Source organism: Salvelinus alpinus, chromosome 18 (genome assembly GCF_045679555.1).
Source record: "Salvelinus alpinus chromosome 18, SLU_Salpinus.1, whole genome shotgun sequence".
NCBI classification, from domain to species: Eukaryota; Metazoa; Chordata; class Actinopteri; order Salmoniformes; family Salmonidae; genus Salvelinus; species Salvelinus alpinus.
The window spans coordinates 3,312,553-3,339,771 of record NC_092103.1 but is presented as its reverse complement, the minus strand read 5'-3'; the positions used below and the strand labels follow the sequence as shown (position 1 = coordinate 3,339,771).

General features: G+C 44.4%; 2 protein-coding genes across 15 annotated transcripts in view; one reads left to right on the top strand and one right to left on the bottom strand.

The window, feature by feature from the left end:
• LOC139543520 (dynamin-1) overlaps window positions 1–10,792 on the top strand; it is a 111,377-nt gene extending 100,585 nt beyond the window's left edge. For 5 of the 11 annotated variants that reach the window (XM_071349668.1, XM_071349667.1, XM_071349676.1 and 2 more), the window contains 6 exons: window positions 1–22; window positions 382–396; window positions 2,303–2,476; window positions 3,135–3,376; window positions 3,789–3,986; window positions 7,981–10,792. The exon at window positions 1–22 is cut by the window's left edge and continues 90 nt beyond it. In XM_071349668.1, coding sequence (XP_071205769.1) covers window positions 1–22; window positions 382–396; window positions 2,303–2,476; window positions 3,135–3,376; window positions 3,789–3,986; window positions 7,981–8,011 — 682 coding nt within the window. In that variant the 3' untranslated portion in view covers window positions 8,012–10,792. Of the gene's footprint in view, window positions 23–381; window positions 397–2,302; window positions 2,477–3,134; window positions 3,377–3,788; window positions 3,987–6,637; window positions 6,675–7,980 lie in introns of all 11 variants that reach the window. The other 6 variants (XM_071349669.1, XM_071349678.1, XM_071349672.1 and 3 more) reach the window with 4 other exon arrangements.
• A 131-nt stretch (window positions 10,793–10,923) lies between these two features.
• The window catches only part of LOC139543519 (golgin subfamily A member 2-like), a 29,629-nt gene continuing 13,333 nt past the window's right edge, over window positions 10,924–27,219 (bottom strand). For all 4 annotated transcript variants that reach the window (XM_071349663.1, XM_071349665.1, XM_071349664.1 and 1 more), the window contains 7 exons: window positions 25,280–25,504; window positions 24,807–24,995; window positions 24,419–24,644; window positions 24,117–24,287; window positions 23,885–23,991; window positions 13,892–14,084; window positions 10,924–13,784 (listed from right to left, as the gene is read on the bottom strand). In XM_071349663.1, the coding sequence (XP_071205764.1) occupies window positions 13,519–13,784; window positions 13,892–14,084; window positions 23,885–23,991; window positions 24,117–24,287; window positions 24,419–24,644; window positions 24,807–24,995; window positions 25,280–25,504 (1,377 nt within the window). In that variant the 3' untranslated portion in view covers window positions 10,924–13,518. The remainder of the gene's footprint in view (window positions 13,785–13,891; window positions 14,085–23,884; window positions 23,992–24,116; window positions 24,288–24,418; window positions 24,645–24,806; window positions 24,996–25,279; window positions 25,505–27,219) is intronic.

Below are 27,219 nucleotides of genomic sequence, written 5' to 3'. Positions count from 1 at the left end.
AGTGTATCCTGAACGTGTCACGGTACGACGCACACACACACACACACACACACACACACACACACACACACACACACACACACACACACACACACACACACACACACACACACACACACACACACACACACACACACACACACACACACACACACACACACACACACACACACACACACACACACACACACACACACACACATTTAGTCAGTAACTCCACCAGTCCAAAACATGTTGTTGATTGTGATGATGGTTTTCTCTCACAGCACTAGTAGAGTTTGTCATTTCATGTTTAACACCATCTCTCTCTTCCTGTCCCTCTCTCTCTCCCTCTCTCATTCTTTTTCTCTGTATGTCCTTTGTTGCTGTTGGACCCAATAGGAGAAGGAGGGCAAGGTATGTGCTTTGTGTCGTGATGTCTATTCCAACTCTTCACCCCTTTTACACAGTTTTCTCTAGAGCGTTGCTCAAGCTACAGATGTAGGATCTTAATTTGTTGCTGAGAATTCTCCTGCACTGCAGGAAATTCAAACTTGTAGTGTATTTGCCCTAACGAAAAATGCATCAACCCCTACAAAACTTGTCCATTAATTATAATTCACATAATAATTCACATTTCCTGTTGCTGCTGGATTATTTTCCTGCTGTAGCAAACTGGCTCAAATTAAGATCCTACGTCTGTAGTGTTGGCAATTTAATTTGATACTGAACTCTGATTGGCTCTAATGATTTATACAGCGCTGCGCCTCCTCTCTCTCGTCTCGCCTCATTGGCTGTTTCTAATCAACAGCCCAGTCGTTCATCATTCGAACCAGGCCAGGAAGTTCAAATGTCACTCTCATCAGTGTTCTGCCATAGCTGTATAGTGCAACCATCTGATTGGAATTGGCTAAGCAAATAAAGGAATTAGCATTGGGGCATGAGCCAAGAGAAAGTGGTAGAGAAAGAGACATGTTGTCTTCAATGGCTCCCCACAGTGATTTCACAGTCTACACAAACAGAGCTCCGGGGCTCCGTTTGCGTTGCGTTCCAAAAATTCAGCCACACAAAGTACATAGAACTACGTAGAGAGCTACACAAATGAAGCTCCGTCGGATCTATTAGGGATCCGTTGAGTCGACTGTGTGGAGCCCTGGCTCAGTGTGAAGTTATTTCTTTATACTGACAGTTTAGGAGTGCTATATAGTGGATGTTATTAATGATTTGTGATATTTAGGATTGTTTCACTACTTGTTGTGGTTACAGAGCTCAGAGGTGTCATGCCCAAAGGGGGCACAGGGGCACGTGCCTCCTCAGATTTTTCCTGTAAAAAAAGTACCTATACTGTATATATATCACATACAGTACCAGTCAAAAGTTTGGACACACCTACTCATTCAAGGGTTTTTCTTTATTTTTAATATTTTCTACATTGTAGAAATAACACATATGGAATCATGTAATAAGCAAAGAAATGTTCAAACAAATCAAAATATATTTTATATTTGAGATTCTTCAAAGTAGCCACTTTTTGCCTTGATGACAGCTTTACACACTTGCCATTTTCTCAACCAGCTTCACCTGGAATGCTTTTCCAACAGTCTTGAAGGAGTTCCCACATATGCTGAGCACTTGTTGGCTGTTTTTCCTTCACTCTGCGGTCTAAGGTGGACCGGGTTGAGGTCGAGTGATTGTGGAGGCCAGGTCATCTGATGCAGCACACAATCACTCTCCTTCTTGGTCAAATAGCCCTTACACAGCCTGGAGGTGTGTTGGGTCATTGTCCTGTTGTAAAGCAAATGATAGTCCCACTAAGTGCAAACCAGATGAGATGGCGTATCGCTGCAGAATGCTGTTGTAGCCATGCTGGTTAAGTGTGCCTTGAATTCTAAATAAATCACAGTGTCACCAGCAGTAGGAACCAGACAGCTCAAAAGGAAGGCTTGGATATATATGTTTTTGACATAGAATTAAGCATAATGATTATGCTTCTAGATTGAAGGAAAAAGCTGTTTCAGGTATTTGAAAAAAGCAAAATTCTCCAACTTATGGACCTAGCCCCCGTCAGGAACCCCTCCTCTAGCTATCCTCACATACTTTGTGCTTCCTCAGATTTTTTGGGGTGCATGAGCCCTGAGAGGGCTCCATCTTTCTCTCACCATATTTTTCTCTTTCTATTTCTCTTTCTCTCTCTCCATGTCCCTCTCCTTTTGCATCTCCCTCTCCCTCCCCCCTTCTCCCTGTCTCTCCCCCTCTTCCCCTCCCTGTCCACCTCTCTTCCCTGTCCTCTAACCCCCTCCTCCCTGGTGTTCTCCCCCAGCAGAGTGACAGTGGAGACGGAGAGAATGGCTCAGATAACTTCATGCACTCCATGGACCCCCAGCTGGAGAGGCAGGTGGAGACCATCCGCAACCTGGTGGACTCCTACATGGCCATCGTCAACAAGACCATCAGGGACCTCATGCCCAAGACCATCATGTACCTCATGATCAACAATGTGAGTCCCACTCCCCATTGGTCACTTCAGGCTAGTGGTGTCAAAGTAATCTTCTGGAGGGCCAGCTGATTTTCAACATCGTCTTTTAATCTGTGTCTGATTGGTTTAGACTTCAGAAACCAGCAGTCCTGTGGAATTTCTAGCCAATCAGCATCAAGAATGGATCAAATAAGGGCTTGATTCAATCAGATCCGCTTTAGCCAACATCCGCATTGCGGTTGTTTTGATGGTGTCGGAGGTGGAACTGCGTTAGAGCTGTCAAATCCACAAGTAGTTCCCGGCATTACACCTAAAGTAGACATTGCCATTGGCTACACGGAGTCTCATTAACAGAAATCCCACACAGCCTTGTTTACAAGTTTGAACAGTGGAATGTGAGACGGAATCTACAGCTCCATTATGATGATAGAAACCCTCATTATTTACTCATAATCTTTCAATTTGAGCATCATTATTTCTATACAGCCTACACTTTCTCCTTCTGAACTTCGAACGCGAGTGGGACAAGTGTGGCTCCAACGCAGTACCACCTCCAACACCGCCAAAACATCCGGGGTGTCTGTTATTGCTGGTTAACACTTGATCTGATTGAATAAGTGCAAAGGAGGAATAAAAACCTCTCATTACCACCGCAACTCTTCCCCACTCCTTCACATAGACCAAGGAGTTCATCAACGCGGAGCTGCTGGCCAACCTGTACCACTCTGGGGACCAGAACAGCCTGATGGAGGAGTCCCAGGAGCAGGCCCATCACCGCGATGAGATGCTCCGCATGTACCATGCCCTGAAGGAGGCCCTGAACATCATCGGAGACATCAGCACCACCACCATCACTACCGCCATGCCACCACCCGTAGACGACTCCTGGCTGAGGCCGGGGGGAAACAACTCCGGGGGCAGGTACGAATGAAGGGAGAGCGGGAGGGTGGGGAAATGGGGGAGAGGGATGGAAGGAGGTAAATTGCTCTGGGAGCAGGTACTGTACAAATGGAGGGAGAGCGGGAGGGTGGGGAAATGGAATAATAATAATATATGCCATTTAGCAGATGCTTTTAGCCAAAGCGACTTAGTCATGCGTGCATACATTTTACATATGGATGGTCCCGGGAGGAATAAGGGGATGGAGGGGAGAGGAATAGGGGAGGAGGACTGGATGATCAGTAATGTTTTTCCTTACCATGACCATGACACTCCTGAATGTGTCGTTACACTGTTGTTGTGGCCTCCCCTACTGGTGTGTAAGAGAACTGACTGCCAATGCACTCTCTTCCTCTCTCCCTCTCCCTCTCCCCCTCCCCCTCCCCCCTGTCAGGTCTCCAGCTGCCAGTCCCACTCCAAACAGAAGGGCTCCCCCAGGTCCTCCAGGTCGCCCTGTCTCCCGTGGCTCAGCCCCTGGCCTCCCTCCTGGTCCCCCTGTCCCCTCTCGCCCGGGGGCCTCCCCGGATCCTTTTGGTGGGCCACCACCATCAGTCCCCTCCAGGCCTAACCGTGCACCCCCCGGTGTGCCCAGGTGAGTGGAACCGAACCAAAAGTTACATCTCAACGCAAAAGTAACCAAGTCTATCAATGTATAACACTACAATAGGTCCTACAAGGAGACAGACACAAGCCTGTAAGGTTTTGTAAGTGATACTATGAGAATGATGACAAAGAAATGACATCCAAGCTGAAGTGTCAATGCTCTGTGTTGGTAAGGGGGATGTGAAGAATACTGGAGGGTTGGTGGAGGTAAATGAGAGTTGATAGACAGAGGATATTTATAGATAGAGGATGTGCAGGTCCAGGAGGTGATACTGGCTAGAGAACAGATGGGTGGTAGAGGTAGGACGGATGAGAGGCATGTCAGATTGATCCCCTCCAAAAGCCCACCCCTGTAGTTAAACAGTGCCACACACAAGATAACACATTGCTTACAGTGCATTCGGAAAGTATTCAGACCCCTTGACTTTTTACACATTTTGTTACATTAGAGCCTTATTCTAAAATGGATTACAAAAACAATCCTCAGACATTTTTGCAAATGTATTAAAAATAAAAAACAGAAATACCTTATTTACATAAGTATTCAGACCCTTTTCTATGAGACTCGAAATTGAGCTCAGGTGCATCCTGTTTCCATTGATCATCCTTGAGATGTTTATACAACTTGATTGGTCCACCTATGGTAAATTAAATTGATTGTGCAGGTCAGAGCAAAAACCAAGCCATGAGGTCGAAGGGATTGACCGTAGAGCTCCGAGACAGAATTGTGTCGAGGCACAGATCTGGAGAAGGGTACCAAAACATTTATGCAGCATTAAAGGTCCCCAAGAACACAGTGGCCTCCATCATTCTTAAATGGAAGAAGTTTGGATCCAGCTAGACTCTTCCTAGAGCTGGCCGCACGGCCAACCTAAGCAATTGAGAGAGAAGGGACTTGGTCAGGGAGGTGACCAAGAACCCGATGGTCACTCTGACAGAGCTCCAGAGTTCCTCTGTGGAGTTTGAGAGCCTTCCAGAAGGACAGCCATCACTGCAGCACTCCAGAAATCAGGTCTTTATGGTACAGTGGTCAGACGGAAGCCACTCCTCAGTAAAAGGCACCTAAAGAACTCAGACCATGATAAACTGGTCTGATGAAACCAAGATTTAACTTTTTGGCCTGAATGCCAAGCGTCACGTCTGGAGGAAACCTGGCACCATCCCTACGGTGAAGCATGGTGGTGGCAGCATCATGCTGTGGGGATGTTTTTCAGCGGGCAGGGACTGGGCAACTAGTCAGGATCGAGGGAAAGATGAATGGAGCAAAGTACAGAGAGATCCTAAATGAAAACCTGCTCCAGAGTGCTCAGGACCTCAGACTGGGGCGAAGGTTCACCTTCCAACAGGACAACGACCCTAAGCACACAGCCAGGATAAAGCAGGAGTGTCTTCGGGACAAATCTCTGAATATCCTTGAGTGGCCCAGCCAGAGCCCAGACTTGAACCCAATCGAACATCTCTGGAGAAACCTGAAAATAGCTGTGCAGCAACGCTCCCCATCCATCCTGACAGAGCTTGGATGGGGAGCAGGATCTGCAGAGAATGGGAGAATGGGAGAATGGGAGAAACTCCCCAAATGCAGGTGTGCCAAGCTTGTAGTGTCCTACCCAAGAAGACCCGAGGCTGTAATCGCTGCCAAAGGTGCTTCAACAAAGTACTGAGTAAAGGGTTTGAATACTTATGTAAATGTGATTTTTCAGTTTTCTATTTTTTATACATTTGCAAAAATTGATAAAAACCTGTTTTTGCTGTGTCATTATGGGGTGTTGTGTGTAGATTGATGAGGGAAAAAAATAGAATATGGCTGTAACGTAACAAAATGTGGAAAAGGTCAAGGGGTCTGAATACTTTCCGAAGGCACTGATATACATACATATATATTTTCTACTTATATTGTTGTTTACTGACATGACTTACTGCCAAGAAGGTTTCTAGTATTACCTACTTACATTTCCTACATACTAATATAACCATACTTGTAAATACCTTTAAGCACTTTTACCACTTTTTTACTAGCAGTGGCCTTTGCTAGAATCTATAGTTTTGTAGTGGACACCAATCCTATATGCCACTCTCTTAGTCTTTCTTGTTTAGGAATAGTGTCTCTTGTCTACTCTATCTCTCCATGTGGCAATAAACAGAGAAAGAGAAAGGGGGGAGTGGGGGGATAGAGAGAGAGAGACAGAGAATGCGAGCGAGAGGTGAGGGGAGTTTATTTGTTTTAAGTTCTCTGTTTAACTGCGTCCGCACTGCTAACGTTTGCCTTGTGTTTGCCTGTGGTTGTAAGCTAATGGACACTGTACTGATCTGATGTGAACTCACGGTCAGGGCAGCAGCTTGCCTTACGGAGGGAGACACACACGTTGCCCGACACTGCTCTCGTTCACACATACCCTCAAACTTCCAAATAACGCTTACACAATGACTTTAAGCCATGTTGGAACCAATAACTCGAATTCAACCCCTAAATAATGGTCCAAATCTGATTGGTCCAGGGTGAGAGCAGAGCCTTGTCATGTGACGTGGGTCTCTCCTGCACTGTAACCTGTATGAGTTTGTTTGCACTCCTCTTTTTGTCCTCCTCACCCTATCTCCTTCACCACACCTCTATCCCACCGTTGATTATGGTTCCTCTTTCAGAATCACTATCAGTGACCAATGAGGACTAACGCTTCTGGTACGTTTGGTACTACTCACCATCGTCATCATCCTCTTCCTCATGCTGCTTTCTCTTAGATCCAATCACATCACTGCATGCCCCAATCCCTCTCTCCTTCTCTTTCATTTTTTCTGTGCACTCCCTAATGCCTCGTTTTAGCACTGCACAGACAAACACACATGAGCACACACAGCTCACAGTGTGTTAGTGTCACTGTGTGAGCCACGCTGGTTTTCTTATTGTCCACTGAAATCCTTGAAATGTTTTTGTCCTAGTTTGAGGTGGATGTTTCAGTTGGGATAGGTTTGTGTTGAAAAAAGTCTGATGACTCCTCTAGACATGCATACACACATACACACGCAGGCATACACAAACGCTCAGGCACACACCTGACCAGAGCTACCCGTTAGGGGTCAGAAGTCAAAGGTGAGGGGTTTGTGTCAGTGTTGTGTTTTGCCTTTTGACATCTCACCCATCCCCAGCCTTGTCGTTTGGTGGCGTGACACTTTTCTGTTCTGTGTTTGTCCTGTCTAGATGTCAACATAGGATTCATTAGAGGCTAGGGAAGCGGTCAGAAAGGCTATACTGTGGGTGGTAATAATGGATTGAAAAGGGTATGTAATGTCTATCCAACTAGCTATTCTGACAGTCATTTTCTATGTTATGCTGCCACTCTGTCTCCTTCAGTTGTAGTCTGCTTTTTAGCGTTTATGCTTACTTGCCCCTCCTTTGATAGTGAAGTAAAGATAGCATAGCCTTGATGATCATAGCAGAACGACTATGGAGATGATAAAATGTGTCATATATCCTTTGTAGCAATTATAATTACACATCTCTCACATGTTTTTTTGCATGTAGATTGGGTTGAAGAGGATCATTTATGGATAATTTAGTGGAGCTACACTGCCCTCTTCTGGCCCACAAAACAACTGCTTGTCACAAATGGAAATGTTATACTGTATATATATTCCCAGACAATTTTTCATGAAGAGAATCAAATCTGCAGGAAAGATTTGTATGTTAGTGTGTTAGCTGTTTTGTCTGGCTGTCGTCTCCCACATTGTCCCATGCAGCTGTGAATGTGTGTGTATGCATGTGTGTGTTACCGGACCAGTGTGTGCCTGAGAGAGAGAGAGACTGCATAGAATGTAATGTTCAATAGGGGAGCTGAATGTGTAAGTATACTTGACTGTAAGGTGTACAGTGACGTTGAATGACAGTCCTAACTTATCAATGTCTTCTTTTATATGCCCGTCTCTGTGTTTTGTCTGTGATTGTGTCTGTGTGTCTGTTCATCTGTGTGTACCCATGGTCCTCTTGGCAGCCGAAGACCCCCTCCCTCACCAACCCACTAAACTACTGAAGCCCCCCTCCCCTCCAACCCACCGCCTACCCCATGGCAGAGAGACCAAGGACTGCAGAGCAACCTACCTACCTAGACCCTTCTTCCTCCTCTTCCTTCTCCACTAAATGACACGGTCACGTCACACACACGTACAAACCCACACCATACACACACAAACACACTGTATACCCCCAATACACAGCAAGGCATTCACCCTCCACTGCATATAAAGGTCAATTGTTGATTAGCATTACAATACATTTACACCTGTAAGTAGTCACACACTTAAATGGGCAGGGATATGCAGCAAATATGGAGGAGATAGTTAAGAATGCTGTGCTGAAATATTTGTAGTTTCTCACCCTCCCCTTCATATGGGTATTTCTCTTCCTCTCATATCTGAATGATTTCTTCTCTGATCATATTGGATTTGATAATGATATTTTTGTGCTGTGTTGATTCTCTTTTCTATGTGTTGATTCTCTCTCGGGAGTAGATGCATTATCCATCTATCTAGCAAGGGGGAGCGGATCAGAAGGAATAACTGCATCTGAAAAACAGAGTTATTTTTCTTGTCTTCTGCTATGATCGTCATGATCCATACTGGTCCCTAAAGTCACAGGCTAGGACACACCTGACATCGATGGGAAAGTAGGAAAAACACCCAGAGAAAATGTACATTTCATTACCAATACTGACTGTAATGTGTCAGAGTGTAATGTGGTATCTATCTCACTGCACTTAGATTGTGTATTCTATTTATTATGATACGTTGATTAATGTGACCTTTTATATCTAATAACATAACAGTGACTCCTAGCCTCTGAGTTTGGGGAAATGTTCTCTCATTAGGTTTCATTCACTTGTTCATCCTTTGCTTAATCTGGCTTTATCATGTCCTCTTTTTCTATTTTCTTCCGCCTCTTTTCAATGAACAGCCGGCTATGCAAGGGTCGGCCCTCTCGCCGTGAGAGCCCCCTGCCTCCTTCTGACAACTAGAAGCCCCCCTTTTTTGCCCCTCGGGGCCCCTGACACCCCCCCCCCCCCCCCCCCCCCCCACGGTGGAGGGTGAATCCCCACTGTCCTGCACACAAACACACCAATCAGAAACCTCAGCAACTCTCCACAACAGCCTCCCTCTAAGCAAGGGAGATGGGGAGTGAGAGAAAGAGAGAGAAGAAATTGCCAACCCCTCTATCTCCCTGTGTCTATGTGCTATGCCCTTCTGTGGCCACTAGGCCTTGTGTCACTGTGAAGGCCCACTCTTATGTGTTGTGCTAACCATGATGATGTATTGTATTACTGTATCTACATGCAATGACACAAGTTCAGGTGCTCAGACTAACTGTGATCTGGTGTATATCGGTGTAAACTCCTCCACAACCAGCTCCCCTAGGCACATGCTGCTTTCTGTGCTTCAACCTCTGTACCGATGCCACGGGTGCTGGGGTGGTTGGCAACTCAAAGGTCTCCCGCTAAAAACTGTGGCCCAACATTGAGCTAGAGTCGTCTGTCTCGCTCCTCCTCTCCCACTTGTCAATGAACCACTTCCCCACTAGTGAAAATCAGTACCATAGCAAGGCGGGATCTAAATTGAAAGTGCAATATGTTCTTATTGGGCAGCTTAATGAGAGCTGTCCACCAATCACACCAGACTCAGAGTAGATGCTCAGCCTGAGAGGAGGCGAGGAGACAGACAAGGCCCAAAGGGTGCGTCTCAATACTGTTAAATTGCATAATTTCTCCTTTCATCAGAAGGAAAGTGGAAAAATGTAAGTTGTGTTCAAGAATTATTTTTTAAAGTGTTGACCCAGCCCAGGATTAGGTTTTTGACTCTCAAAGCGTTTCCAAGACCACTGGCAGGAGAATCTCTGAGAAATATGTTGAATATCATTGGAACTGTGTAATGAGTTGGGGGATGGGGTGGCACTTTCAATTTTGGCATGATTTATCAGCTTTTTTCTTTCCTTTTTTCTTTCTTTCCTTTCTCAGTGGTCACGGGGGTGAGTGAGGACATCAGGTTTAAACCACTAACAACCCAATCAGTGATGGTCTATGCATAGAACTCTAAACACACACACACACACGCCTGTACAGTACACCTCTCCCCTCCCATGTTACTCATGCGTTCCCATTGCTGTGTGAGAGATGTGAGTGGACTCTGTTGTCTGTGGTTTGTTGTATTATGACCCTGTTGGTAATAAAAGTACATGTTGGGCATGACAACGGTAAAAACAACACTCATTAGCATACCCACAAACCCATTTCAGTATCCATATTGTACTCAGTTCATACAAACCCTCCACAACACCTTAGAATCTTAGCAAAAGCAAATACATAACTAAAATATTTTCATTATTGAGTAAATAGGACATATCTTACGTGTGTATATTGTGTGGTGCATCTTATGGAAATTGTGCTTCCACTTGTCTACAGGTTAGTTGACAATGTATGAATACTGAATATTAAATGAATATGAATAAGTGACTGAGTATGTGTACAATGAAACATTAAAACTAAAAACAAACTTGATAAGTGAAGTTACATGATCTCCCTGTTGATGGATGTGTTGAGTATTGGAAGGTTGTTTGATGAGTAGCATGTAGAGGAGAATCATTTGTCCCTTGTTTCTCGGTCTCTGTCTGGAGAGGAGTGGAGACTGGGCAGAGTGAATGTGTGTATTCTATCCTGCTGTGACAACGTTGTTCTGTATCTTATCTTACTGCTGTGGGTGGCATGAGTCTGTCCAACAGGCTGCGCTTCGTCAACACATTAAAAGTCAGTGTACCAATATGGTCTGCTTGTCTTATTTTGTGGAAAATCAGGAATTGCACATTCAAAATAACATGTCTAATTCGTAGGGCATATTGAAGGTAGAAACTCAGAGGGAAACTTGCAAGGATCCATTTACCAGATTCTGTCTACTTTGCTCAATCAATTTTATTCAGGAGGGGAGAAAATAAATCTCACAGGAGAAATCCCATCAGAAATGTAGTGTTGGAAGCTCATAACGATCCTTCAACGTCCCCCAACAGCATACATTGCATTAAAATGGATTAGTTTTGATAATTAGTCCAAATAAATACATTTTAATTTAGTTAACCTTTGATTTAATACAAAGACATCACCCCTACCCCTTCACTTCAGCTGTGTGTCCTGAAGCCAACAATTGCTCACACAGACAGACAGACGCTCTGGGCTGCTAGCAACACTACAAACAGCCATTACCTTTATTCCCACACCAGGCAGAATGAATATACTGTACAATATCTTACACAGTTACAGTATATACAGCTCCTTTACAACAGAAAACTTTCAACTCTGTCTCTAAATCATCTGTTCAATCACACATCCATTCAAAAGAAACATTGAATTAGAAAGTCTGTGTGTTGGGGGGGGGAATCAGTTTAATCTATTACTTGTATCTCGTCACCGTCAAAATAATGGCATTTGAAATTATTTGAAAAGATTTTCTCTTGGTTTTACTACTCCCAAAACAAAAGTTAACTTTTTTTAATGACAATATTTTTCATAAGTAAAAGAGAACGCTAAGCCAGGAATTTAATTCAGATTGGGGTAACGGTACATTCACTTTCAACAGAAACCATGTCAAGTCCTACTGCGAAAAGTGCTGCGCTTCAGGGTAGAGTTGGTTCAGCGACTAATGCAGACCAAGTACAAACACCTCTACAGATCTGAAAACTTCCTCCACAACCAATACTTTCCTCATATCTGATTGAACACATTTCACATAGCATTATCAAAAACCATCTTACTATTTTTCAGACTGTTTTTGCTTTTCATTAAGTTTAGGGGTAATCAATTGACTTATCATTAAAGACTTCCATTCTTGAATAAAAAATCTGATATCGGTAGTCAACAACAAAGACACTACGGAAGCCTCACAATTCAAAATCAACAAATATTATGAGTACATACACATCCCCATCATGGGAAGTTTCTCCAAAAACAGGAGGACCTTCCAATCAAACAGCAGAGCTTAACCCACAATGCCTCTGCCTTGTGTTACTAGGATTAATACAACATGTATATACCTGTACATCCTCCAAGTGCACACACACACACACACACTCTCTCGGTCACTTCAACACACATGCTTTAGTCTCCATTCGTTAGCTTTGAGTGGAACCCTCGGCCCAGATGTGCCAAAGAGCACTCATGACATCATAGGGCTCCAAGCACAAAAATCAAATGCCTAGAATGGGTCTGCCATAGAAAAACTACTGTCCAAAAAATAAGTGAGATGGGACAGGATTTTAGTAGAAGCTCTGTGCAATAACCTACAACAAAAGCCCATGAAACTAGAGAGAAGAGACCACATCCATTCAGATCATTAGGGATAGATTGGATCATTTATCACAGACACACAATCTTCATCCAGCCTCAAAGGGAGCAACTTCATATCAATGATATGTAGAGGGGCAACAAGCACAATGGAATTGAACGATTGATAAACAAGAGATGACATGAAAATGGGACATCAAATAAATAAACGCAGAGCAAACTAGGGGAATACAACTGGCTCATTGGCATAAGAGAAAGCTCTACTGTACATGCGTGCGTTCAGATTTCAGTGTTTCCAAATGGAAGAGGGTGGATAGACAAGGTAATTGTAGGGGAGAGCAGCCATGTGTGTCTACGTTCACGTTCCTCTCTTTCCTATGACGTCATTGTGTTCCCCTACTTAGAAGTAAACGACTTAGAAATTAAGTGAACAGTGCAAACTTGCGCCAAATGCTAGTGTCTTTACCAATGCTTTCCTGACTTGCTTTCTCCCCAGTTAGGTCAAGGCTCCAGCCTGAATTGATACTGACCTTCACTACTCCACCTGCTTCACTGACAACACACTACCTCCACTGCCATAGAACACACCAACACCTACCAAGGGCTGTGTATCAGTCTCCTTCCATTCATGACCAAATGCCTGAGTATGTCTTGTTGCCCATCAGTTGTCAAGGAGGAAAAGAATCAAGGAAATTAATTGAGACACAGCCCACAGGGCAAAACCAAGCCCAGTCTGTCTCCACTACCAAACAAGACTATCCCAGTTCTTCTCCAGAATCAGACACACATTGTGAATGAGGATCCTGTGAGAGTAGTCCATGCACACACACATACTATTGCTGCTAACTTCACTCAAAACCTTAATTTCTCCTTCAATAAACAATGACTGAGGGGACAGAGACATTTTATTGCATAAGGGGAGTGAGCAATTCCCAGCCTTAGTGTGCAGTGAATAATAAACTGCAAGTGAGACCTGCCAAGGACTCAAATGGAGTGTGAGAAAGAGAGCGTAAACAAACTCTCCAGAAACTTGACTTTGACGATGTCGGGGGAGAGTGCGCATGTGTGTGAGACCGTATACCCAGAAATGTGTGTATGTGTAATCCTAGATGACCTATGTGTGACGTGGTGGAATGGTGTGTGTGTTCAGAAATCCTTCAACATTGCCAGGGATCCAAACCAACTTTGCCAGTTGGCGCCATAGTCTCATCATCAGACCACCAGGATCTTGACTTCGTCCTGCTGGTCAGGCCGGTAGAAGAAGGGGATGCAGGGATGGTCCCCCAGGAAGGGCACGGAGCGGGGCCCCTGGATCTCCTGGAGCAGCTGCATGATCTGCCTGGCCGTGCCGTCCTCCTGGGGCCTCATCAGAGCCTGGGAATCTGGGGGGAGCCTCTGGCCCAAGTCTGACGGTGCACTGTGAGGGGTATCAGGGGTGGTGGAGTCAGATTCCACAGCTTTACTTAGATCCATAGACTCTGGAGAGAGAAGGGGGAAGGAGATGAGAGATCAGGGAGGTTAGTATAATGACTATCCATGGACTTTACAGCGGGAATGGAGAGAAGGTGTGTGTGTGTGCTCATACCTTGTCCGTCCACAGCATTGAGCTCCATACGTCTGTGTGCGTGGTGAGCCTGGACATGGTCCTTCCCAGATGGCAACAGGTCAGGGTTAGCTGTAGTGTCAGCGCTAGCCACCACCCCAGCATAGCGGCTGTACCACTCGTTCCTCTCACCCACCAACCTCATGACCAGGTCCTGCAGCTCTGCCAATTTGGCCTGCATGGGCACAGAAACACAGTCAAATTGGTGTACTTTCTGTGTGTGAGTAGAGTACCTTTGTGTGTGTGGACCATTTGCCAAAACTGAAAAGATATAGCTAGCTAACAACCTCCTTTTCCACATGGAAAAGATGGTAGACAGTGACTTGCTAGCTAGCTGGTATTTTCTACAAGGAATCTGCCTTCCGAAAAAAAAAAGCCTCTCCCAAGTGGGTGTGACACCTACTCCCGTTGCCTGCAGCTTGGATTCCACCTGGCGATCTGTTCACCGTCTGCCCTGGCCTGTCTCCCCATCTGGTACAGATAAACTATTCTATTCATGTTACCTGATGAAATTGCTGAACAATATGATCTTGTTGCCATCTAATGCACATTCAAATGTCAAAAATCAACACTGCAGAGCTCTCCCTGTCGTCTGCCGTGTCCCGATTATATTACTGCTGATGATATCTGGAAATGTGCAAGTACACCCTGGCCCATCTACTGTCGCTAGCCTCAATTCTGATTTGTGCTCTGATGTCAACTTCACTGATTTCTGCTCTCGTAAAAGCCTGGGTTTTCTGTACATTAACACTAGAAGATTTTTACCTAAAATTAGAGGTTGACCGATTATGATTTTTCAACGCTGATACCAATACTTGGACCCCCCCCCCAAAAAAAAAAATATTTTTATATATATATTTGTAATAATGACAATTACAAAAATACTGAATGAACAATGAACACTTATTTTAACTTAATATAATACACAAATAAAATCTATTTAGTCTCAAATAAATAATGAAACATGTTTAATTTGGTTTAAATAATACAAAAAGACAGTGTTGGAGAAGAAAGTAAAAGTGCATATATGTGCCATGTAAAAAAGCTAACGTTTAAGTTCCTTGCTCAAAACATTGTCCAAGGTGGCTTAGCAGTTCAGACGTCTTTTTCTGTTCCGTATTGTCGTGTCCTGTATATATATATATTTACACCTTTCTTCGCATATCTTTTATTTATTTTATTATCCAAGAACTCAACTACAAAAGCTTTCCTGCAACCCGCTTCACCAATTACAAAAAGTATTATTTACCTCAATCTGAAAATCCATCGTGGAAGCTAGCCAGGGGCTAATTCAGAAGCTAGCCTGAAAGCTAATCAGAAGCTACTCCGATAGCTAGCCAGAAGCTAATCTGTAGCTGCCCCGAAATTAGCCGGTTTGCTGGCTAGCGTTGGTGTTTCAGCTGCCCACGTTTAGTGGTCATCAGCTATTCCTTTAGCTCGATAATCTACCGGCACTTTTGTGCAACGCGACTCGGACCGGAGCATTCCGGGACTTTTTTTCTTCTCTCAGTTTCCCCGGATTCCAGCCGCAGGCTCTGGACACTTGCACCTTGATTTCGCAGCTAGCTAGCTGCAAACCGTGTGACTATTGGCTTACGTCGACCCCGGAGCAAACTCAAATCATTCTGGAGCTAGCCAACTGAGGAGTTCCATCACCATCCGGACCCGTTTCTTTTGTTGCTGCTGCAGATACGGAACCCCACCGGGCCTTCACGACTGACTGCCGCGACTGACTGCCGACGTTATCTGCCCGAGGGATTTATCCAACTGGCACCTCCGTCCCGACGTTACCTGAACGCTCATCTGAGGCCCGCTAATCGTTAGCTGTCTTATCGGCTGCTATCTGAACAAGTTTATCGGACAACTATTATTATTATTATTATTATTATTATTATTTTTTTTTTCCTTGGGTCACTATATCTATTTTGCCAATTTGGATTGATCCCCTCTACCACACGGAACCCCACTACACGGAACCCCACTAACCTACCGACGGAAACGCACGAGGTATCTACAAACAGACCTCCATCCTATGCTGCTACCGATAGCCATATACCCGGCCAGCTGTCTGGATCGCCACGACCCCAACCAACCTCTACTCACTGGACCCTTATTGATCACTCGATTAGCATGCCTCTCCTTAATGTAAATATGCCTTGTCCATTGCTGTTCTGGTTAGTGTTTATTGGCTTATTTCACTGTAGAGATTCTAGCCCTGCTCTCTATACCATATCCAACCTCTCAGTTCCACCACCCACATATGCGATGACATCACCTGGTTTCAATGATGTTTCTAGAGACAATATCTCTCTCATCATCACTCAATACCTAGGTTTACCTCCACTGTATTCACATCCTACCATACCTTTGTCTGTACATTATTCCTTTAAACTATTTTATCGCCCCCAGAAACTTCCTTTTACTCTCTGCTCTAGGCGACCAATTCTCATAGCTTTTAGCCGTACCCTTATCCTACTCCTCCTCTGTTCCTCTGGTGATGTAGAGGTGAATCCAGGCCCTGCAGTACCTGGCTCCACTCCTATTCCCCAGGCGCTCTCTTTTGATGACTTCTGTAACCGTAATAGCCTTGGCTTCATGCATGTTAACATTAGAAGCCTCCTCCCTAAGTTTGTTTTGTTCACTGCTTTAGCACACTCTGCCAACCCGGATGTTTTAGCCGTGTCTGAATCCTGGCTTAGAAAGACCACCAAAAATTCAGACATTTTCATCCCCAATTACAAGATTTTCAGACAAGATAGAACGGCCAAAGGGGGCGGTGTTGCAATCTACTGCAAAGACTGCCTGCAGAGTTCTGTTATACTATCCAGGTCTGTTCCCAAACAATTTGAACTTCTACTTTTAAAAATCCACCTCTCTAAAAACAAGTCTCTCACCGTTGCCGCCTGCTATAGACCACCCTCTGCCCCCAGCTGTGCTCTGGACACTATATGTGAACTGATTGCCCCCCATCTATCTTCAGAGCTCGTGCTGCTAGGCGACCTAAATTTGAACATGCTCAATACCCCAGCCACCCTACAATCTAAGCTTGATGCCCTCAATCTCACACAAATTATCAATGAACCTACCAGGTACCACCCCAATTCCGTAAACACGGGTACCCTCATAGATATCATCCTAACAAACTTGCCCTCCAAATACACCTCTGCTGTTTTCAACCAAGATCTCAGCGATCACTGCCTCATTGCCTGCATCCGTAATGGGTCAGCGGTCAAACGACCTCCACTCATCACTGTCAAACGCTCCCTGAAACACTTCAGCGAGCAGGCCTTTCTAATCGACCTGGCCGGGGTATCCTGGAAGGATATTGATCTCATCCCGTCAGTAGAGGATGCCTGGCCATTTTTTTAAAATGCCTTCCTCACCATCTTGAATAAGCATGCCCCATTCAAGAAATTTAGAACCAGGAACAGATATAGCCCTTGGTTCTCTCCTGACCTGACTGCCCTTAACCAACAGAAAAACATCCTATGGCGTTCTGCATTAGCATCGAACAGCCCCCGTGATATGCAACTTTTCAGGGAAGCCAGAAACCAATATACACAGGCAGTTAGAACAGCCAAGGCTAGCTTTTTCAAGCAGAAATTTGCTTCCTGCAACACAAATTCAAAAAAGTTCTGGGACACCGTAAAGTCCATGGAGAATAAGAACACCTCCTCCCAGCTTCCAACCGCTCTGAAGATAGGAAACACTGTCACCACCGACAAATCCACTATAATTGAGAATTTCAATAAGCATTTTTCTACGGCTGGCCATGCTTTCCACCTGGCTGCCCCTACCCCGGACAACAGCACTGCCCTCCCCTCTGCTACTCGCCCAAGCCTTCCCCATTTCTCTTTCTCCCAAATACAGTCAGCTGATGTTCTAAATGAGCTGCAAAATCTGGACCCTTACAAATCAGCCGGGCTAGATAATCTGGACCCTTTCTTTCTAAAACTATCTGCTGAAATTGTTGCCACCCCTATTACTAGCCTCTTCAACCTCTCTTTCGTGTCGTCTGAGATCCCCAAAGATTGGAAAGCAGCTGCGGTTATCCCCCTCTTCAAAGGGGGGGACACCCTTGACCCTAACTGCTACAGACCTATATCTATCCTACCCTGCCTTTCTAAGGTCTTCGAAAGCCAAGTCAACAAACAGATTACCGACCATTTCGAATCCCACCACACCTTCTCCGCTATGCAATCTGGTTTCAGAGCTGGTCATGGGTGCACCTCAGCCACGCTCAAGGTCATAAACGATATCGTAACCGCCATCGATAGGAAACAATACTGTGCAGCCGTATTCATTGACCTGGCCAAGGCTTTTGACTCTGTCAATCACCACATCCTCATTGGCAGACTCGACAGCCTTGGTTTCTCTAATGATTGCCTCGCCTGGTTCACCAACTACTTCTCTGATCGAGTTCAGTGTGTCAAATCGGAGGGTCTGTTGTCCGGGCCTCTGGCAGTCTCTATGGGGGTGCCACAGGGTTCAATTCTTGGACCGACTCTCTTCTCTGTTTACATCAATGATGTCGCTCTTGCTGCTGGTGATTCTCTGATCCACCTCTACGCAGACGACACTATTCTGTATACTTCTGGCCCTTCTTTTGACACTGTGTTAACAACCCTCCAGGCGAGCTTCAATGCCATACAACTCTCCTTCCGTGGCCTCCAACTGCTCTTAAATACAAGTAAAACCAAATGCATGCTCTTCAACCGATCGCTGCCTGCTCCTGCCCGCCTGTCCAACATCACTACTCTGGATGACTCTGACTTAGAATATGTGGACAACTACAAATACCTAGGGTGTCTGCCGTTAGCACTGTAAACTCTCCTTCCAGACTCACATCAAACATCTCCAATCCAAAGTCAAATCTAGAATTGGCTTCCTATTCCGCAACAAAGCATCCTTTACTCATGCTGCCAAACATACCCTTGTAAAACTGACCATCCTACCAATCCTCGACTTCGGTGATGTCATTTACAAAATAGCCTCCAAAACCCTACTCAATAAATTGGATGCAGTCTATCACAGTGCCATCCGTTTTGTCACCAAAGCCCCATATACTACCCACCACTGCGACCTGTACACTCTCGTTGGCTGGCCCTCGCTTCATACTCGTCGCCAAACCCACTGGTTCCAGGTCATCTACAAGACCCTGCTAGGTAAAGTCCCCCCTTATCTCAGCTCGCTGGTCACCATAGCAGCACCTACCTGTAGCACGCGCTCCAGCAGGTATATCTCTCTAGTCACCCCCAAAACCAATTCTTCCTTTGGACGCCTCTCCTTCCAGTTCTCTGCTGCCAATGACTGGAACGAACTACAAAAATCTCTGAAACTGGAAACACCTATCTCCCTCACTAGCTTTAAGCACCGGCTGTCAGAGCAGCTCATAGATTACTGCACCTGTACATAACCCATCTACAATTTAGCCCAAACAACTACCTCTTTACCTACTGTATTTATTTATTAATTTATTTTGCTCCTTTGCACCCCATTATTTCTGTCTCTACTTTGCACTTTCTTCCACTGCAAACCAACCATTCCAGTGTTTTTTTAGTTTTTATTTTACTTGCTGTGTTGTACTCACTTCGCCTCCATGGCCTTTTATATTTTTATTTATTTATACATATATTTGTTTGCCTTCACCTCCCTTATCTCACCTCACTTGCTCACATTGTATATAGACTTATTTTTTTTCCCACTGTATTATTGACTATATGTTTGTTTTACTCCATGTGTAACTATGTGTTGTTGTATGTGTCGAACTGCTTTGCTTTATCTTGGCCAGGTCGCAATTGTAAATGAGAACGTGTTCTCAATTTGCCTACCTGGTTAAATAAAGGTTAAATAAAATAAATAAATAAAAAATAAATAAAAAACATGAGAACATTTAAAGCAGGTGGTTCAATATTACCAGGTCTTCAATATTCCCAGTTAAGAAGTTTTAGGTTGTAGTTATAGTGATTATATATTATAGGAATTATGACGCATCGACTATTTCTCTCTATACCATTTGTATTTCATATACCTTTGACTATTGGATGTTCTTATAGGCACTTTAGTATTGCCAGCCTAATCTCAGGAGTTGATAGGCTTGAAGTCATAAACAGCGCTGTGCTTCAAGCATTGATAAGAGCTGCTCGCAAATGCAGTAAAGTGCTGTTTGAATGAATGCTTACGAGCCTGCTGCTGCCGACCACCGCTCAGTCGGACTGCTCTATCAAATATCAAATCATAGAGTTAATTATAATATAATAAATACAGAAATACGAGCCTTTGGTCATTAATATGGTCAAATCCGGAAACTATCATTTCGAAAACAAAACGTTTATTATTTCAGTGAAATACGGAACCATTCCGTATATTATCGAACGGTTGGCAACCCTAAGTCTATATATTGCTGTTACATTGCACAACCTTCAAGGTTAGGTCATAATTAAGTAAAATTCTGGCAAATTAGTTCAGTTTGCAACGAGCCAGGCGGCCCAAACTGTTGCATATACCCTGACTCTGCTTGCACTGAACACAAGAGAAGTGACAAAATTTCCCTAGTTATTAATGCCTGCTAACATGAATTTCTTTTAACTAAATATGCAGGTTTCAAAAAATATACTTCTGTGTATTGATTTTAAGGAAGGCATTGATGTTCATGGTTAGTTCAATTTGTGCAACGATTGTGCTTTTTTCGAGAATGCGCTTTTGTCAAATCATCATCCGTTCGGCGAAGTTGAAGTAGGCTGTGATTCGATGATAAATGAACAGGCACCGAATTTAATATATGCAATGCAGGACAATCTAGTTAACCTAGTAATATCATAAACCATCTGTAGTTAACTAGTGATTATGTGAAGATTTATAAAAAACAATCAGTTTAATGCTAGCTAGCAATTTACCTTGGCTCCTTGCAGCCACAAGGTCCTTTAAACGCAGCACTCGTGTAACAGGTGGTCAGCCTGCACGCAGTTTCCTTGTGGATTGCAATGTAACCTGCCATAATCGGCGTAATCGGCATAATCTACCTAAAATGTATCAATTGAAAGTGTGGGTTCACAGCTCCAATCCAGATGTGTTGGTCATTACTGAGACGTGGTTAAGAAAGTGTTTTGAACACTGATGTTAACCTTTCTGGTTTTAACCTTTTTCGGCAAGACAGATCTTCCAAAGGTGGTGGAGTGGCAATCATTACCAACGAACACCTTCAGTGCTCGGTTGTCTCCACCAAGTTTGTCCCCAAACAATTTGATTTGCTGGTTTTACACATTACACTTACAAATAACTCATTGTTGACTGTTGCTGGGTGTTATCATCCACCATCAGCACCAGCCTGCACCTTAAATGCCTTAAGCTCTTTCCTGGCCCCTTACACTAAGCCTGAATTTGTCCTGCTAGGTGACCTGAATTGGAACATGCTTAAACCTCCTGACCAAGTCTTAAAGCAATGGGCCTCCCTAAATCTTTCTCAGATTATTACCAATCCCACAAAATATGACTCCAAACACCCAGAAAAAGGCTACTCTCCTAGATGTTTTCCTTACAAATAATCCAGATCTAGCAACCTTTCGGTTACTGGCCCAACGCTCTAACCACTAGGCTACCTAATGACCTTAGCGATGACTGTTTTACAGCCTGTGTTTGTAATGGCTGCTCAGTGAAACAACCTGTCCTGATTTGTCATAGACCCATGCCAAAACAAATGTATGAGCAAGCCATCCTTCATGACCTGGCCTCTAACTTGGTGTAGAACCACCTTGATCCCCTCTGTCGAAGATGATTGGACCTTCTATTTTGATATTTTCAGTGGTATCGTTAACAAACACGCACTCAAAGAAAAGAATAATTAAAAACCGGTTCAGTACCTGGTTCGACCGTGATCTGGCAGAGTTACTCCACCTCAAGAATTCCATTTGTCAAATCGCTCGGCACACGCATACTCAGGCAGTTCTCTCTCTGTGGGTCTAACCCCAAGAAGTTCTGGAAAACGGTTAGACCTGGAGAATAAACCGTCCTCCTCACATCTGCCCATGTCCCTAAATGTTGATGTGGTTGTCTGACAAGTAGCACATGGCAGAGCTCTTTAAATCACGTCATTAAGTCAGGATTCCTATTTGACTCTGCCATGCCTCCTTCCCCATCCAACATTCTCATCTCCCACTACTTCTAATGCGACTATCCCCGATTCTCCTCCCTCTTTTTCCCTTGCCCCACTACAAAGTGTATCCCTGCAGGCAGTCACCGAGTCCGAAGTGCTAAAGGGGCTCCTTAAACTTAACCCCAAAAAAACATTCAGGTCAGATGGTTTAGACCCTTTCTTCTTTAAGGCTTGGCGATGATAGGGGCAGCAACCTATCTCTAACCTTTTCAACCCGTCTCTCCTCTCTGGTTAGGTTCCCATTGCTTGGAAGGCAGCCATGGTGCGTCCTTTATTTAAAGGGGGAGACCAAACTGATCCTAACTGTTATAGGCCTATTTCTATTTTGCCCTGTTTATCAAAAGTGCTGGAAAAACTTGTCAATACTCAACTGACTGGCTTTCTTGATCTCTATAGTATTCTCTCTGGTATGCCATCTAGTTTCCGCTCAAGTTATGGATGTGTCACTGCAATCTTAAAAGATTCTCAATTATGTCACCATTGCCCTTGATTCTAAGCAATGTTGTGCTGCTATTTTTATTGACTTGGCCAAAGATTTTGATGGTAGACCATTCCATTCTTGTGGGCCAGCTAAGGAGTATTGGTGTCTCTGAGGGGTCTTTGGCTTGCTAATTACCTCTCTCAAAGAGTGCAGCGTATAGTCAGAACATCTGCTGTCTCAGCCACTGCCTGTCACCAAGGGAGTACCCCAAGGCTTGATCCTAGTCCCCACGCTCTTCTCAATTTACATCAAGCAGTAGGAAGCTCTCTCCTCCATTTATATGCAGATGATACAGTCTTTTACTCAGCTGGCCCCTCCCCAAATTTTGTGTTAAACGCTCTACAACAAAGCTTTCTTTGTGTCCAACAAGCTTTCTCTGCCCTTAACCTTGTTCTGAAATCCTCCAAAACAAAGGTCATGTAGTTTGGTAAGAAGAATGCCCCTCTCCCCACCAGTGTGCTTTTTAACTGAGGGTTTAGAGCTTGAGGTAGTCACCTCTTACAAGTACTTGGAAGTATGGCTAGACGGTGCACTGTCCTTCTCTCAGCACATATCAAAGCTGCAGGCTAAGGTTAAATCTAGACTTGGTTTCCTCTATCGTAATCTCTCCTCTTTCACCCCAGCTGCCAAACTAACCCTGATTCATATGACCGTCCTACCCATGCTAGATTACAGACATGTAATTTTAGATTGGCAGGTAAGGGTGCTCTCGAGCAGCTAGATGTTCTTTACCATTCAACCATCAGATTTGCCACCAATGCTCCTTATAGGACACATCACTGCACTCTATACTCCTCTGTATACCCATCGCAAGACCCACTGGTTGTTGCTTATTTATAAAACCCTCTTAGGCCTCACTCCCCCCTATCTGAGATATGCAGTCACATACAACACCCGTTCTGCCAGTCACATTCTGTAAGAGGTCCCTAAAGCATACATATCCCTGGGGCCCTCTTTTCAGTTCACTGCAGCTAGCGACTGGAACAAGCTGCAAAAAACACTCAAACTGGACCGTTTTATCTCCATCTCTTCATTCAAAGACTCAATCATGGACACTCTTACTGACAGTTGTGGCTGCTTCGCCTGATGTATTGTTGTCTCTACTGTCTTGTCCTTTGTGCTGTTGTCTGTGCCCAATAATGTTTGTATCATGTTGTGTTGCTGCCATGCTATGTTGTCGTCTTAGGTCTCTCTTTAGGTAGTGTTGTCTCTTGTTGTGATGTGTGACTTGTCGTATATTTTTAATCCCAGCACCCACAAAAGGCCTTTTGGTAGGCCGTCATTGTAAATAAGAATTTGTTCTTAACTGACTTGCCTAGTTAAATAAAGAATAAAATAAAACCTTCATCTCCTCTTTGTCCTGGGCCAACATACTGATGTACTGCTCCTTCTCCATGTGTTTCTGCTTCATGACAGCTCTCTGGTTCTGGTACAGGGCAATGTACTCTCCTGGACAAACACACAATGAAGGAAAGAGATGACAAGACCAGTCACACTACGGGAATGAATGTGTAAGTGCATCACTGTGTGTGTGTGTGTGTGAGAAAAAGGGTAGTGGAGAGTGTGTGTCTCACCTATAGTATCAGTCTCTCCAGATAGCTGTATACAGCGGTGTTCCAGCTCCTCTACCCTCTCCTTCAGGTCAGCCTTCTCCTGCATCAGAGAGGTGAAGCGGTGTTGGAGCTTCTCCATGGCAACACACAGTGCCTCGTGTACCTCCACTGGTACGCCCTCTGAACCTGAGACTAACGGGGGGGGGGGGGGGGAATACCGGTCACACTAACACACTCAAAACTAGCATAGAGCTCTGAGAAAACAAACATTGGTCATGCACGTAGCACACACAAATATGTGCATGCACCTCTCCTCCTCTCACCTGTGTGTTTACAGTGACTGTGGTCATCATGGCTGTGAGTGTGGTCGTGGCTGTGACCGTGGTCATGGTTATGTTCATGGTCATGACTGTGGTGCTGGTACTCCATGCTGGGTGCTGCAGGCTGGTGACGGGCTGCAAGGTGCAGTCTCCTCTCCTCCTCCAGTCTGCTCCTCACCTCATCTCTCTCTGCCTCCACACGCGCCACTGCATCGCGCACAAACTCCTCCTGAGAGAGACGTAAGGGAGGATTTTTTATTTTTATTTTATTTAATTTTTTAAATCGGAGACAATTATCTGAGAGATGCTTTGAAAATCCTCACATATGTAGCATTTGGGAGCAACAACACTAGAGGACACTTAAAATCACTGATAGTTATTTTCTCCTTACCATCTCTTCCCGGCTCTCAAAGTCTTCTGGGATAGCGATGGAGGACTTCTGTGGGCTTTCTGGCAGGGGTTGGCTCTCCACTCCATCTCCCTGGTCTCTGGGGGGTGTGGCCAGGGCTGAGCTGTCGAGCAGCTCTGTGACTTCAGCCTTCAGCTGCTCGTTGTCTCTGGACAACCGCTCCAGCCTCTCCTGTAGGGGGAGGGTTACCACAGCCACAAAGTCATAAACCCCACCCATTTCTACAATTGATCTTCTTAAAATCTGATTTTAAACCTAACTCTAAACCCAACACCAACCTTAACCCCACCACTAACCTTACGCCTAACATTTTTAGTTTTCATTAATTTTTACGATGTAGCCTATTTTGACTTTGTTGCTGTGTTAACTAGTGACAATCCAGCCGGCCAGCCAGCCAGCGCAGCAGTAACGATGCATTATGAATGTGTGTGTGTGTGTCTGTCCCGTTCCCTGACCTGGTATTGCTCCAGCTGTTTGTGGCTCATCTCCAGTTGAACCCTTCCATGGGTCTCGTCATGCTGCAGCTGGTCCATCAGCTGGCTCTGCTGCAGGTACTGTCTGTGGAGCTGCTCCCGCTCTGATGCCAGGGCCGTGTAGCCTGCAGAGTACTGCTGTAGGTGGGCCACTATCTGGTCCCGCTGCTCCAGCAGCGCCTGGTACTCCAGAGACTTCAGCTCCAACTGGGGATGAAGCAGACACGTGTGAGTGTGTTTGTGTGACAAATGTTGTTCCTGCAGCTGTTGGGGAGGATGGGCTCGTGGTAATGGTTGGAGCGGATTGAGTAGAATGGTATGAAATATATCAAGCACATGGGGTGTTTCTCAAATTGCATACAACCGTGCATGCAAATTGGAGCAAGGGAGGGTCGGAGTATGAGTCCAAATCAAAGTACGCGAAACGGAGCACAGAAGGCACTTCTCGAATGCGTACTCCATTTGTACATATTTTGAAGCATGCATCGATGCAAGCTTCCATGGAAAGTATGCAAAGAAATATGACGCAACCGCGTAAAAAAAATGTCATTTTCTTGAAATCAATAACGGATATTATTTGAGTTGAAGTGAGAGAATATACACTCCGACTTTGTAATTAAATGTTGCCTATTCACATCTCATATGTTGCCTGACTACAACATTTTATCTTGATATGTTGATAAATACATGCAGTGTTAATTTTGGCATGGTTACCTGCCTACAATACCCACTGTAGTGTGCGTAGGTCGTAAGCCCATAGTAAGTCAGCGCTAACTGGCTAGCAACTACTGTTAGCTAGCCAGATAGCCACAAAGAATTTTTAGCTAGCTACCCATGCCTGTTATACCATCTTGTTAGCTACATTATTACGATTCACATATAGCTAGCTGATAGATGTGAAGTAAAAAGTTTGCTTCGTGTATATCTTGTTTCGTCTCTATTGCCATTGTCCTGGCTAGAAGGAAGGAAGGTTCAGTGAATGGGTAAGTCCATAAGGTCAACTGGCTAGCTAGCCACGAAAAATTGACATCTACCTTGCATAACATTAGTTTACAGTAATCTTTTCTAGCTAGATTATGATTCACATACAGTTAATTCAGAAAGTATTCAGACTAGGGCTGTTGCAGTGACCGCCACACCGGCAGTCACGAGTCATGAAGGCAGACAAATTCCACGTGACCGTTTAGTCACGGTAATTAGGCTTCTCACAGCTCTGATGCTGCTGATGTTCATTAGTAGCCTACCAAACTTGCTAACTGCCTGGTACTAAACACTCTGACATCAATGCAGAAATCAAATAAAACGCTTCATGTTGCGCAACATTCCTATAGACAGAGTGATGGCCACTATTAAAAAGGGAAGGATTCCCATCAACTTTCTGCTAGGCCTACTATAATTTGCAACTTTCCTAATATTAAGCACATTGTTTATCTTTACAACAGGAATATAGCCTACCTGTCTGGCATGAAAATGATCCACGGGAAAAGCGTCCTCCATTCGCTATTTAAGTGCAGAGATGAGATGTATTTTTTCCCGCTGCCCGTTTCGAGACAGGTGCATGATAATGGTCCATTCTAAATCAAAACTAATTTATTATATGTAAAGACGAGATTAAATCAAGAATAGTTTGATGGGAGACAATATTAGCCTATTATTTGTGAATGATCACTTGTGAATTATGCCCAGCATAAGGGAAAGAAACAATGGCTTCTTTTTGCGAGTTTTTCAAATCATAGTTGCACATCTCATGTAGCCTAACCCATAGCCCTATATGTTTTGATAAGGTTTGTATCACAACTAAAGTGGCCAAACAACTTCTTAAAATTAAGCAAATTAATCCGCTTTAGAAGGGGTGTAGAGCCTAAGTGGTATACATAAGCAGCGTGTGAGTTTCAAGTTTGGGGAAAATAATTTACACCATA